Consider the following 13,356-nt stretch of genomic DNA (forward strand, 5'->3'; position numbering starts at 1 on the left):
CACTTCCCAGGGCTTTTTCTCCAAAAAACAGCACCAAAAAGAAAGCTGGAAGGTGATGACAACAAAAGATGGTGCCCTTTGAGAAGCCTGCCAGCAACTAATAGAGACCTGGCATTTTATGCTGTGTTGCAAGGGCTTGGTGAGCTCTTCCAGTTGCTCTGAGAAGCAAGGAGGGAGCTGGTGAGGAGCGAGCTGGGTCCCAAGCAAGCGCAGCTGGGACTCGGGCTGTGCCAGAGACCAGTTCCTAGCACCCTCTTTTCCATCTCAGCAACGCAAACGAGAAAATTCCTGCTGGATACTGAGCTCTCTTTGGCATCTCCTGATGTCTGACCACAAGAACCACCATGAGGTCATGACTTCCCCTTAACAGGAGATGGGGAAGCTGCATCCCTGCCCAGCATCCGGGAACTCTGGCTCAGCTACAGCCACACCAAGTTACCCTGGGTTCACAGCTCCGCACCAGCAAAGCAAGGGAAGTAATTACAGACAAGCATTGTGGTCAGAGGCACGGAGAGCAGCGGGAGCCCTTCCTCAGGCTTCCTTGGGTTCGTTTCCATTTTTACGGTCAAATTTGGATGGGGAAAAATACCCCAAGGCACAGAGGTGCCTATGTAGAAATATCTCATATTGGTCTCCATAAATGTGGGGGAGGTGGGTGTTTTCTGAGCCCCATGCCCCTCTGGGATGATGGTCTTTCACTCCTCCAAGCTTGACCTCTGGATATCACCTGCCATTTCAGCAAAGCCCAGTTCTAACCAGCCACTTGGAAAAACCCCTCATGGAAGTAACACCCCTCCTTCTCCAGACCTGCCTGACCTGGAGCACTCGATTCCCACTGCCAAGGATAAAAGCTCAGTGCTTTAGCAGAAAACAACCTTCTCCTTTTAGAGCTGGGTCATAAACCTGAAACGCTGACAAAGGTAGTTAGATTACACCTGTATAAACAGGCACTAATCAAAAAAATGCTTCATAAACATAAGCTTTCAAAACAGGGCTCTGTACCACTCATGAGTATGGAGCGTGTTTATTTATCCATGGGTGAATTTGCTGATTTACCCCATAAATCCTTAAATAAAGTCACTGCCTGCTTTTTTTGCTTCTTCTCCCCCTTTTCCTTGAAGCTAAACCATCTTGGGCGTGCTAGGGTCGCCTCAGAGAATGCTCCGGTGACAATCTCGTGAAGACTTAGAAACTGCGCTGCCGGCACAGAAGACAATAAAGCTCCTGTTCCATCTCAGGTGACCTTTAATGCAAATCCATTCAGTCCCAGGGATCTCACAGCTCCCGTGCCATGCCAGCACTAAGAGGATGAAGCCTCAGAGAAGCTGAATTCTTTTTGATTCTGCCAAGCCTGTTGTTTGCCTCCTTCCCTGTCCTTCCGTTCTTTGAAAGCAGTTGCCGTTATGACACAGTATCTCCATCTGGCAGGGTGAATAAGCAGATCCACCCAGAGCCATCAAAAAAGAAGTGAGTCAACGCTAGAGATTTAAAGAAGTATTGTGATATTTCATTTCAAGCTAAGGGGATTGCTTTTAAATGGCTCCCTTTAAAGTATTAAACCCAAGGCAGTCACACAAACGTAACGGAGCCTGCAGAGATACTATTCCTATCGTCCTTCTGCAACCAGCCAGCTAACCTGGTCCCCAACAGTCACCTCAGCCTACACTGACCTCTGAGGTACAGCTCCCATTGCTGTACGGGAGCTTATCAGTCAGGACTGGTCCACATCCCAAACTTTCTCCCAACTTTTCAAAGCTAGTCCATCCTCCTCTGCACACCAAGACTGCTTCCACGCCTGGTCTGCCAATGAAAGCAACAGGCAGCAGCACGGCAGAGCAGCAGATCTGATAGGACAAGGGGTGATGGTTTTAAACTAAAGGAGGGGTGATTCAGGTTAGACAGAAGGAAGAAATTGTTTACAACAAGGGTGGTGAGAGCCTGGCCCAGGTTGCCCAGAGAGGTGGTGGACACCATCCCTGGAGACATCCCAGGCCAGGCTGGACGGGGCTCTGAGCAACCTGAACTGGTGAAGATGTCCCTGATCATGGCAGGGGTGGCACTGGATGAGCTTTGAAGGTCCCTTCAACCCAAACTGTTCCATGATTCTATGATACCCCAGCCCCTTCCTAGGGACTGCCAGCCCCTTACACTGCCAGAGTAGAGAGATGCAGGGAAACCACTGGATGCAAGAAGGCTCCCCAAATGCTCTCGCATCAAGTCTGCTGCATTTTGCATGGGAGCTTCTGCTCTTTGTTCCCCAAGAAGAGAGATCATGGTCTTGGAAGCTCTGCCCCACTTTTGTAACAGGAAAGCCCAGAGCATCCTGCTTTCGGTCTGAAAAGAGAACATCTCATGCTGCTGCTGGGGGGAGAGCTGGCAATCAGATGCCTGCAGTGGTTTGCTTAGGTGTGGAGAAAATGTGGAATGTAATATGCAGTCAATACTCTATTTTCCAAGCCAGCAGGCTAGTGAGGACTATATAATTCCAGGGTTTCCCGATATACCCCCAAAAGAAAGGCTTCTTAGCCAACCCCCACTGGTTTGTGAAATACTCATGAAATATCTCATGAGTATCTCACTTTTACAGAAGCTATGCCAAGCCTTTCTGCTGGAGATTCCTGATTTCAAACCAAGGTCATTTGTAGTCCCAGTAATTAGTGTCACTACAGCAACATCCCCATGTTATGCAAAGACAGTTAATCTAGATTCCTAGCACTCAATACATTAAATAATTGCAAACAGCACCTGATGATGTCTGATGAGTGCTAGTGCTCCCTGTTGTTAGGTTTACTCAGAGCAGGAATAAGCCTCAGCCAGATCCTGTCTGCCAACAAGTCGAGACTCTCCAGTGGCTATTACAGGCACAACCCCAGAGGTCTGAGTTTTTCAGTGCCAAAATACATACCTGAATACACGTCCCAGTGCACTCCTTGCAGAGGCTGCAGGACAAAGCCCATCTGCTTGCTGGGATATGTGAGATCTTTGTAATGGGTTCCATTTTTTCAGGACATCCAATGCTAACCTGGTAATGAAATAGAAGACGAGTTGTAAATGCTAGTTACCATCCCAAATCTCCTACAAGGGGATGTCTGTAGCAATATGAATGATGGATGGATATTTTATTTGTTATTTTTCAGTGTCATTTGTAATGTGGGAAAAAAAAAACAAACCCAAAACCCCAGAAGCAAATCTGGATGAAATGGAAGTAAAAATTCGTGACAGTGTTTCCTCTGAACTAACTCCTCACCTGGATGTTGCTGTGTATCTCAGATGGGCACACAAAATCAGCTTTACCCTGCCCAGACAGGTCCTGTGAATGCCCCCACCTCTGCACCCTTACACCCCACCTCTGTCCTCCCTTAATGAGGTGCACCTCGGCTGCTAATTAAACACATAGCCCGATGACCGACCGGCATGGCAGCTCTGACCCGGGCACGGCTTGACGATTCAAACTAGACTTGCTATTTAAACCATAAATGAACTTCATAGGCTGAGACCTAGAAACCAGGTCTGTGCCCACCCAGTGCCCTGGAAACCAGGTCTGTGCCCACCCACGTGTCAAGAGGAGGTTGGAAATCATCTTACTTCAGGTATCCATAAGGCACAGCTAACGTGGACCCATTTCGTCCCGCTCCGGGTAGGCTTCAGGGCTCCCCCTCTCTTGGGGCACAAGAGACACTTTGGCTGAACCCCGAGGGCGCAGGTCCGGCACAGCCAGCTCCCGATGGGCACCTTCAGGATGCCGTAGCACGCCTGTGGGGACACGAGAGAGAAGGATTAGTCCCAGCAGCCCAGGAAGAGCATCCTCCAGTGCCGCCTCCTCCCCTCGCACCTTTTTCACTACCGTTGGCTTGTTGCCACTGCATCTGGGCATCCTAATGATAAACAGTAGATGTAAAGCAGCTCCGCAGTCACAGACAGTAAGGTTAAGTTCTTCCTTCCTCGCTGCCTTCCCTATTTTCATGTGGAGACTCATCCTGGACCAATATGTCCTGGTTTTTAATTAAAAGCTAAGCAGACAAACGTGCTGTGTACCATGCCAAGCATCCACCCGGCTGCGTGTCAGGGTGCTGGGGGCATCCAGGCGGCTCCTTTAGAGCCCCCATTACTGGCAGCTTTGCCATGCAGACATCTGCCTGCTCATCTCCTGCCCATTCCTGAACAGCTACCAGACCCATGACAACTCAGAGAAGTAAGAAACGCTGTGTGGAAAAAACCTCTGAGGTAGCTGAGGGCTGAAAAGCCACAACCCCACGATTGAGAAAGTTGCCCACACTGGTTACACACCCAACCCAGCCCAAAGGGGAAGCGAAAAGAACTACGGAAAGGTAAAAAGGGGAAACCGATAGCCATGAATATAAATCAGAAGGGAGGAACCAAAAAGGATGGTAAATCTAAAGGAAGATAAACCTAAAGGAGGCAAGGACAAGACTATGGCCAGGAGAGCGAGAGCTAAAGGACTCTGGTCACCCATGGAACTCCCAACCTGCTGCCATAGCACAGGATGCAGAAAAGCCAAAGCGCTTCATAAATATTTCTCTTCTGTACTTGGGGAAGAGCCAAATGATAAGCCATATCACATAATGGTGACGATAAAATACTTTCCACTTTGGCTGTAACTTACGACTGTATAAAACAACTACTGCTAAAACCAGACAGTTTTTCCCCAGCAGGTCCTGATAAGTTGCACTTAAATGGTTTTCAGAGAGTGGCAGACAACTGCCTTGGGCGCTAATGCGGGGCTGTGCCCCTACTTTAAGCGAGGTGATGTAGTTAATTTTAGATCTGGCTGCTCTGACATCCCTCCAGAAGGCAAGCGGGCAGTGCCGATAAGCACCCCCAGCGCTGCTGGCTCTAAACTCAGCCCAGGCACTTGTCAACTCTGCTTCTTGAAGTTTACGCCAAAAAATAACAAGCTTTTCGTCCCAGTGCTGTAAGTTACCACCACCGCAAGTGCCAGAGCCGCAGGTGGGGATGGGGCAGAGGGGGCACACAGAGATGTGGGAGCATGGGAGAAGTACATTTTGGCCTCTACTGACCAAAACAGACTTCATAACATGGCTTTAGGCTGCCTCAAACCACAAATTGACTCTGATAGTGATTTCCAAGGGGAAAAAGCTACCTCATGAACATCTTATTGCAATAATAAGGAACTAAGGGAGGTAATATTATTGCTGTGAGTCTACACAGTTCGGAGAGACTTAACTGTGTGTTTCACAGCGCCTCCAAATCTGACACATAAATCTTGTCTGTAACAGAGTTTTATAAAACGTGATTTAGTACCAGACAAAACCAGCTAGGAGAACAAACTGGCAGACTGATCTCAAAATCCCAGAGAAAACAGGCATTATGACCAGGTGTACATCTCTAGCAGAGTCTTGGCTCTTGGTTATTTATTCCCAGAGGCTTTAGAGCAGCTGAAGGTGCAATTCTACTCCTAGGAGCCTCTGTCCTGGAGAAGGAGCAGCTCTGGAAATGATGCGGGTTATCAGCTAAACACACTCTCCCAGTCCTGTGCCAGTCCGACCGAAGGTGCTCCGGGAACACGGAGCCAGCTCAGTAGGAGCAGAGCAGCTATTTTTATCACTGTGCCTGTCATGGGCTCAATATCAAAGAGAAGGGGACACCGAAAAAATGGGGAGGATGCTGGGCCAGGGCAAAGCTTGGCCTGGTTCATGTAACAGAGGGAGAGCTCGGCTGTGTCCCCACGCCTGGGAACAGGGATTTGGTAGTGACAGGACCTCGGCATGGTGGCTGGAACCTGCATGGATCATTCCTGCGCTAAAGAGATGTGCAACGTTGTTACCACAAGAGCAATGAACCACAACAGCTTAACAGTGTGGAGAAGATTCCTCCTCACCAAAAATTTAGAAATTAAGATTGCATTTGTTTTCTAAAAGCTACATTTCATAGAAATTAACTAATAGCAAGCCTCATGGCTTGTGTTATGTGGATAAGATAATTACAACGATCCCTTCAGGCATCATAACTCACCAATGTGTGTCTTGGCACAACCCTGCTCTGCCCATTCCCGCTGGGATGCAGAGGACAAGGCATCGCTCTGGGCATGCCCTATGGGACCCCAGCTCCCCTCCACTGCTTCCCAAATACACAAAACCCATGGCATCGGCATCTGGTTCCCCACAGGAAAGCATCGGCCCCGACAAGTTTTGGATGTGGGGCTGGCAAAGGCATGGGGCAGGTTAGATAAGGAATATGATGCCACACAACACCCTTGGCTGTGGCTCAGGACCTGTGTAAATCAGGGCAGAGATTAAATCGGGGCAGCTTATGGGCTGGCACTGGGCTGGACTCTGCTGTCTGAAAACAATGGAAAATCTTCCCTTTATTCCAAGAGCCTTGAAATCCAGTCCGCTGTATCCCCTCCTGCAGCACCGCTCTGCTCCCAGCACTGGGGCTGATGCTGAAAGCGGAGCCCACAGGTGCCATGGCCCGTGGTGGGGACAGCCGGGGTCTGTATGGCCCCACAGCAGCCCCGTGCACGCTGACCTGCCCGCCCCGAGGCCCGTGTCAGCTCACGGCTTGGCATTGACACTTGGGCTTGTTAAAAACAAAATTAAAAATCAACCCCAACCCTGAATCGTCCTGGTATTTTGTGGAATCTGATTCACTGATGGAAACCATTCAAAACACCCACATCCCACAACTATAGATATCTCCAATGCTCTCCCACCTCCAGGAAGTGCTGACGGAAAAGCTGCCCAAAAGATGAGCAAATGGCTCTCTTCAGAGAGAAAAAAAAAAAAGCCAAAATTCCTCCACACAGAGGGTGAAGCCCACGAGCTGCCACCACCCTCCCAGCACTGCACCGTGTTTCCCCTCAAAGCACGACCAGCAAAACCTCCCCGAACCCACGAGGGGCCCAGCGAGACCCTTGCACGGCTGTTTTCTCCTTATCAAGGTTTCCCCAAGAGCAGGAGCCCACAGATCCCCCCAGCAAGGGCTTGAAGCATTTCACTCAATTCTAAAAATAAATTTACTTTCCTCCAGGCAGCAAAATAAACATGAAATTCTATATTTGTATAGCAGGGAAGATGGGACAGAAACCCTGTAATGGGAGACAGCACTAGTGGAGCTGGAAGGCCTCAGTACCCCCAGTATAATGCTGGGGAGGAGGGGGAAGTTCCATACAAGCGAGTGCAGGGCTGCAGACCTGCATCCCTCCCAGCCCACAGTCCTGCACATGGTCCTGGTCATCTCTGGGTGATAAAGGTCCCACGGCTGCAGTTTAATGAAGAAAGATGGGCTAAAGAAAGATAAGGTAAAGAAAGAAGAATCAGCACATTAATGGAAGAGGAGGCATAAACTGAAATATCACAGGGAACAGAGGGAGGGGGCAAAGCAAGCTCGCAGGAGGTAGTTTTCAGCCTCTGGCTCTTCATTTCTGTGGGCACTTATCAAGGGTTGGGGCTAAGAAAGTAAAAAAGGCAAGTTTGCTGCCTGCCATCTACCCAAGACCCCATTTGCTACCCCTGCTCTGCTGCAGATGTGCTGGGAATCCACTAGAACAGCTGAGCAGGGATCTCCAGCTGCTCGTGGCGAGAGGGATGGTGGGGATGGGAGGAACCGCAGGGAGGATACAGGAGTGTGATGTGCCAACAGCCAAAACCTGCAGTGGGGGCTCACCTGGTGCACGCACACGTTGCATTTGTCGCAGAAAACCATCTCATTGCCGTCCTCCCCCTCCGGCGAGCGGCAGACGTCGCACACCACGTCCTCATCGTACTCGATGCCCAAACCTTCCTCCGTTTCAATGGCGATGTTCATGTTCTCGTAGCACATGGTCTCCAGCTCCTCCAGCACTCGCTCCAGGGTCATCTCGTCCAGCTCAGGCTTTTCTGCAAGGCAGAAGGCAGAGGAGGACACTAATGCGGCTCCCATCTGCCTTTGGGGAGCGTTTTGCAAAGGGCTGAGCATTTTAAACCGTAGCTCAAGAGGCAAATCCACAGTGATGGTACAAGCGGTGATTCAGAAAGCGGCTGCTTCTAACTCGGGATGCAGTTTATGTTTCATAGACAGTAACAAAATATTGCTGCTGGCTGAGAGGAAAGAAACCCATTCAGCTGAAGCAATGCGGATAATTAGGTCTGACAGTTTAAATGTTCAAGGAGACAAGTTTTGCAAAGATGCTTTCTGCAGTGAGGGCTCAGACAAGCTTTGGCAAAACAAAGTCAATGCTTTAATTGTTAAGACTGAAAATTGACCCTTTTAGGGCCAATTAAATGGAACTGTAAAACAGAAGCAAAAGGCTGAAACTGAGAACAAGTAAGGATTTTTTCCCATGGCTGGGTTTAGTGGAATCAGAAGGTCAGACACCGCTGCGCTGTGTTTTATCCCCCCATACCAGGATCTTCAGTGGAAAGAAGCAGCAGAGGTGCTTGACCAGCTATTTATTTAGAGTGATGACCAGGAATATGAGTCAAATAATCAGAAGAGGCTTTTTCAGAGCATTAACCCCCTGCAGCGCGATACCTGGCCACCTTCACGGGGGATGCTGCTGCTGTCAGCAGCTCGGCAGCTCCAAAACGGTGCCACACTGAGTGCTGCTGCCAAAGGTGCTGAGTCTCACCCGCACACAAACATCCCAGTGCCACAAATGCAACATGAGGTCACTCCAGGTAAGGGAAAAAAGAAGGAAAAAATTTGTCAGCAGCAGGAGTGAGGTTCTCTGTGAGGGGTGAGAGGCAGAGTTAAGCCCCCACTGCACCCCTTCTCCCCGTGAGCACTATTTCATCACCAGAGAAGGTGCAGAGATGGGGATGGAGATACCAGCAGGATGCAATAAAAATCACTTCATTCTGCATTCTGTTTGTGTACATTATCTGTGGTGATGGCCAGGATGGTCCAGAACACACCAGACAGCAGAGGAGCCTGACCTGCGCTGCTGTACACACTTTTTGTTGCAAGGTAACGGGAGAAAATATCTCATTTATGAGCAGAGAAGGGGAAAAAAGGCTTGAGGAAGTAGTAATATGAAGCAGTTATTAATTAAATGTTCAGTGAGAAATTTGTTATCCTGGGCATCTCTTGAGCCACAGTGTGACATCCCTGTCCTGGACGCGCTCTGGGGCCCTGGGAGGCCCCTGGGGCCGGGGAGGGATGGGGCACAGGGGTCCCAGCCAGCGTTCCTGGCCCCTCCAGCTGGATGATGCTGGCAGAGGCTGCACCTTCCCCTGACAGCCACAGACCGGCCAAAAAATCTCTGTCAATGGGGAAAGCAACCTGCAGTTGAGCTCGGCAAGCAAACACACCATGGTCTGCCTTTTCAAGCTCTTCCCCAATGTTTCGTGTTGGCATGGATTCCCTTGGCTTGACAAGTCTCTGCAAACATCTAGCCTGGCATTTTACACTTCTGTGTCTAGTCTGAGATACCATCTAAGACAGACAACACTGTTCTCTATCGCAGCCCTTTCAAGAGCTCGGGCTGCTGTGCCACAACATGTTAAGGAACCTGACAATACCTGTTTTATTGCCCAGCAGCCCTGGCAATGGATGCAGCTTGCTCTTGGCATCGTGCTGGTCGGATGCAATAGCGCAAGGAGAGGGTTACAGACAAAGCCAGAGTGTTACTTTTGCCTTAATGGTGTCCCTTTATAAACACACCACCTGCGTTGCACTTGATGGAGAGCTGCAAGCCATGAATTCATGTGAGTGTTGTGTGGCCCAAAAGGCCACCAGCATCAAGACCAGTGTGGCCAGCAGGACCAGGGCAGTGATCGCCCCCCTGCACTGGACACTGGTGAGGCTGCACCTCAAATCCTGGGGTCAGATTTGTTCCCCTCACGACAAAAAAAACCTTGAGGTGCTGGAGCGAGTTGAGAGAAGGGAACGGAGCTGGAGAAGGGGCTGGAGCACGAGTGTGATGGGAGCAGCTGAGGGACCTGGGGGTTCAGCCTGGAAAACAGGAGCTGAGGGGAGACCTTCTGATCTCTGAACTGCCTGAAAGGAGCTTGGAGCCAGGGGAGATTGGTCTCTTCTCCCAAGGAACAAGCGTCAGGACGAGAGGAAATGGCCTCAACTTGTACCAATTGGATCTTGGGAAAAATTTCTTCACAGAAAGGGCTGTCGGGCATTGGAACAGGCTGCCCAGGGCAGTGGTGGAGTCACCATCTCTGGAGTGGTTTGTAAGAAGTGGAGATGAGGTTCTTAGGGACATGGTTTAGTGACAATGTTGGGTTAATGGCTGGACTTGATGATCTTGACAGTCTTTTCCAACCCAAATGATTCTATGATTAAACAAGCTCTCGGTCTGTGTTTCAAATCCACACCTGTGATCATGATCCCGGGCACTGGAGCATCAGCCTGAGTTACTCCCTTTCTCCCAATATTTCAGCCTCTGCTCTTCTGGAAAGCAAAATGATCATTAAAGCATTCCTGGTGCTTTTCCCCACACACTTTCTGGAGCTGCTCAGGGGAGAGGGCAGGAAGATAGCAGGCAGCTGCAGGCAGTGCCAGGAAGGAAAGGGATGGGGGTTTCCACAGGAATCCTGATCTTGACCTGCCTGCGTGGTCAGGATCACCCTGGCATCACCACTGTTCCCATTTCATGGGAATATACGTGCAATACACTTGTTACACCATTACATCAAAAAATATAGATCTCTCCTGCCTGCACACGCGTGCTCTCACTCTCCATTTAGATGTAATTACATTAGGAATTCGTTTGCCAAGTGCCATTCAGAATACCTCGGAGCTTATTGAATTGACAATTGCACTTGATGGGGATGAAGCGATTAATCGTTTATGAAACACTAAACAATGGGGCCCGGGGTGAAGTGCTTTTTCCATTTGTGCTCCATTTATCTCCTTCTGCATCATACAAAGTTTGTGCTATAGGAGTTCATTCATAAAATTGTCATCTCTTTGGCTGCAAAAGTACTATCTATATTGATTGTGACCAGCTAAACAGCAAAAACAAAAAAATACTCCACCAAAACACTCCATGTGTACATGTACAAGTGACACTGTTATTGACCCCAAGGAAGGAAAAGCAAAGACTCAGGTACTAATCTTGGCTACAATGAATAAATCCAGCAATATTTAGAGAGCAAGTCACACTTTTGAGACCATCACCTGACCGTGGACTCTACCTGATGACCAGGAGAAAGGTATTTTTACCTGGTTAAGGTAAGCCATGGTCTTGTATGAAAGACGGGGAGAAAACGAAGCTTTTCCGAGTCTCTACAGAGAAGTGTCACGTAGCTGCAAAATTCTCCATAGTTTCTATCCAGAGGGACACAGGCAGAAGTGAGAATTTAATATTTTATCCCAAAGGAACTGGGATTGGTGGGTTGGCACCGAAGCCACAGCGCCGGGTCTGGGAGAAGCACCGGGCACATTACTTTACACAATGCTGCTTTCCGTTACAATTATTTCTGTAATATCCTAATTTATGTGGCATGAAGGAGCAATATTTTTCTGCTAAATGAATTCTCAGCTACTCCTTATTGTGGTGTGAGCCAACTCGCTGTGCAGGGAGGAAAAAAATAGCCACCTCTCACAAAACAGAGACCTATTTCTGACTAAACTGTGCTCCACTAAAATCAATTTACTGAAACAATAAATCCTTTTACCCTGTGGAGGATACCTGGAGATAAAACAGCTCATGAACAAACAGTCATCAGGACTGCAGGCTGTGCCGTTCGCTGATTCACAAGCCATAAACCTTGGAGTCTACTTTTCAATAAAAATATATATAAACAAACAAAATTACTGTTTTTTTAAAATAATGGGGAAAGAAAAAAAAAACGGAAAGCACTTGTGAGATGATGTAGGCTTGTCTCTTAGTATCTTTGAAAAACTGAGAGTGAAAGGATAGCAGCTCCCTGATGGGACAGAGGTGCTGGTACGTGTCACAGGGACTCTGGGCTCCTGACTTCTTCACCTCACGGTCCTTCCACCTTGCTGTCCCTCCAGCTCAGCCTGGACAAGTCACTTCAAACCTGCCCACTGCAGCTTCTGCCTCTGCAAAGCTGTGCTGAGGATCCTTCCCACCTCAGAGGCCAGGAGAACGAAAGCAATCTGAAGGAAAAAGCACTAGTTATTTGCTAAAACTGAGTTCAGGCTCTGCTGTGCAGGAGGACCCTTTGGAGAAGCACAATTTGCCTCTGAATAAGGCTGGGAGCTGAAGACCTGCACATTCGAGGCACCCGTGGGGACACCACCCACCCTTGCCTGAGTGCTGCCCTGGCTATCGCAGGTCCTGTCCTGAGCATCCTTTGCAAAGGTCAGAGGATGATGGACAAGCAGCCCAACACCACACCAGACCATCTGGGACTCCCCCAGCCACCTCCGACCCATCTCTGGCAGGCACACAATGCTTGGGAGATGCAGCAACTGAACATTAATCTTTTCTCGATAACCCTTATCATAAAGCGTGACCAACAAAGCAAACAGTAACAGGCAACGTGTGCTAGCTGAGCAGCCAGCGAAACTTCTAGATATTTTGTTACAAACACAGCCTGCTAATGCACTTAAAAGATTTACAGGAGTCAATTATCACCCTTTCTGCCACCCACCAACATCAATTATTGCTCAAAATTAAGATGATGATGAAATGTCTTAGAAGGCACTTCATAAGCTGCTGTCTCTCTCCAGCGGCGCTCGGCACTGACAGAGCTGTCCTGGAGCACTTCTGATGAAAGCCTTCCCACAAAACTCCGAGTATTGCTGGAAACTACTGCGAGGGGTTTACGGAAATTGCAAAACGATGACTTGACATAAAAACTGATTGTGCTGAAAAACATGGAGGCAAAATGTCTAAAGCGTCTCCCACTGATCTCCAACAGCATCGACCTCTACATTAAGAGCAACATCCCAGCAGCAAGCGTGAGCCTACAGGCAGCTCAGGCAAGTCCTCCTCCCGTTGACACCAATGGTGTTAATCCAGATGAACGGTGATATAATTGAGAACAGCTTCCAGCCCTAAATCCGCTCCCAAGATACTTCTATGCTGTACATCGATACCTCTATTAAATACATCTCTCGCTTGTAATATACGACCAAGTCGTGGAGGATTAGCTGGTTCATCTGTCCAGGCACCAAACCGATCTGCTGCTGAAATGATAACTTGTGCAATGAGCTTATGATCTCAGCAGAGAACAAAGATTTCAGGCTACGTGCGGATGTTTGTTGTGGGCTGCAGCACAGACATGTTATAAAACAACTCCAAACTGGCAGGATTTCTTCAAAACAAGAAAAAAAATCCGAACAAACAGAGCCTGAATTATTAATAGGATAAGCTTTCTCAAGAGATGACTGGTAAAAGAAGGATGAGCCCAGGTGCAGGGTCATGGGGGGAAAAAAGAGTAGAAGGGACATTGCTGCGAGTGGTCC

At 48.7% G+C, this 13,356-nt stretch overlaps 1 protein-coding gene across 5 annotated transcripts in view; it reads right to left on the reverse strand.

Annotated features, from left to right (window-relative positions):
- The window catches only part of JADE2 (jade family PHD finger 2), a 79,405-nt gene that overhangs the window by 20,658 nt on the left and 45,391 nt on the right, over positions 1 to 13,356 (reverse strand). For all 5 annotated transcript variants that reach the window (XM_082064041.1, XM_082064038.1, XM_082064040.1 and 2 more), the window contains 3 exons: positions 7,648 to 7,859; positions 3,586 to 3,753; positions 2,906 to 3,022 (listed from right to left, as the gene is read on the reverse strand). In XM_082064041.1, coding sequence (XP_081920167.1) covers positions 2,906 to 3,022; positions 3,586 to 3,753; positions 7,648 to 7,859 — 497 coding nt within the window. The remainder of the gene's footprint in view (positions 1 to 2,905; positions 3,023 to 3,585; positions 3,754 to 7,647; positions 7,860 to 13,356) is intronic.

The sequence above is a fragment of the Streptopelia decaocto genome, assembly GCF_964273445.1.
Source record: "Streptopelia decaocto genome assembly, chromosome: 12".
In the NCBI taxonomy this organism is placed as follows: domain Eukaryota; kingdom Metazoa; phylum Chordata; class Aves; order Columbiformes; family Columbidae; genus Streptopelia; species Streptopelia decaocto.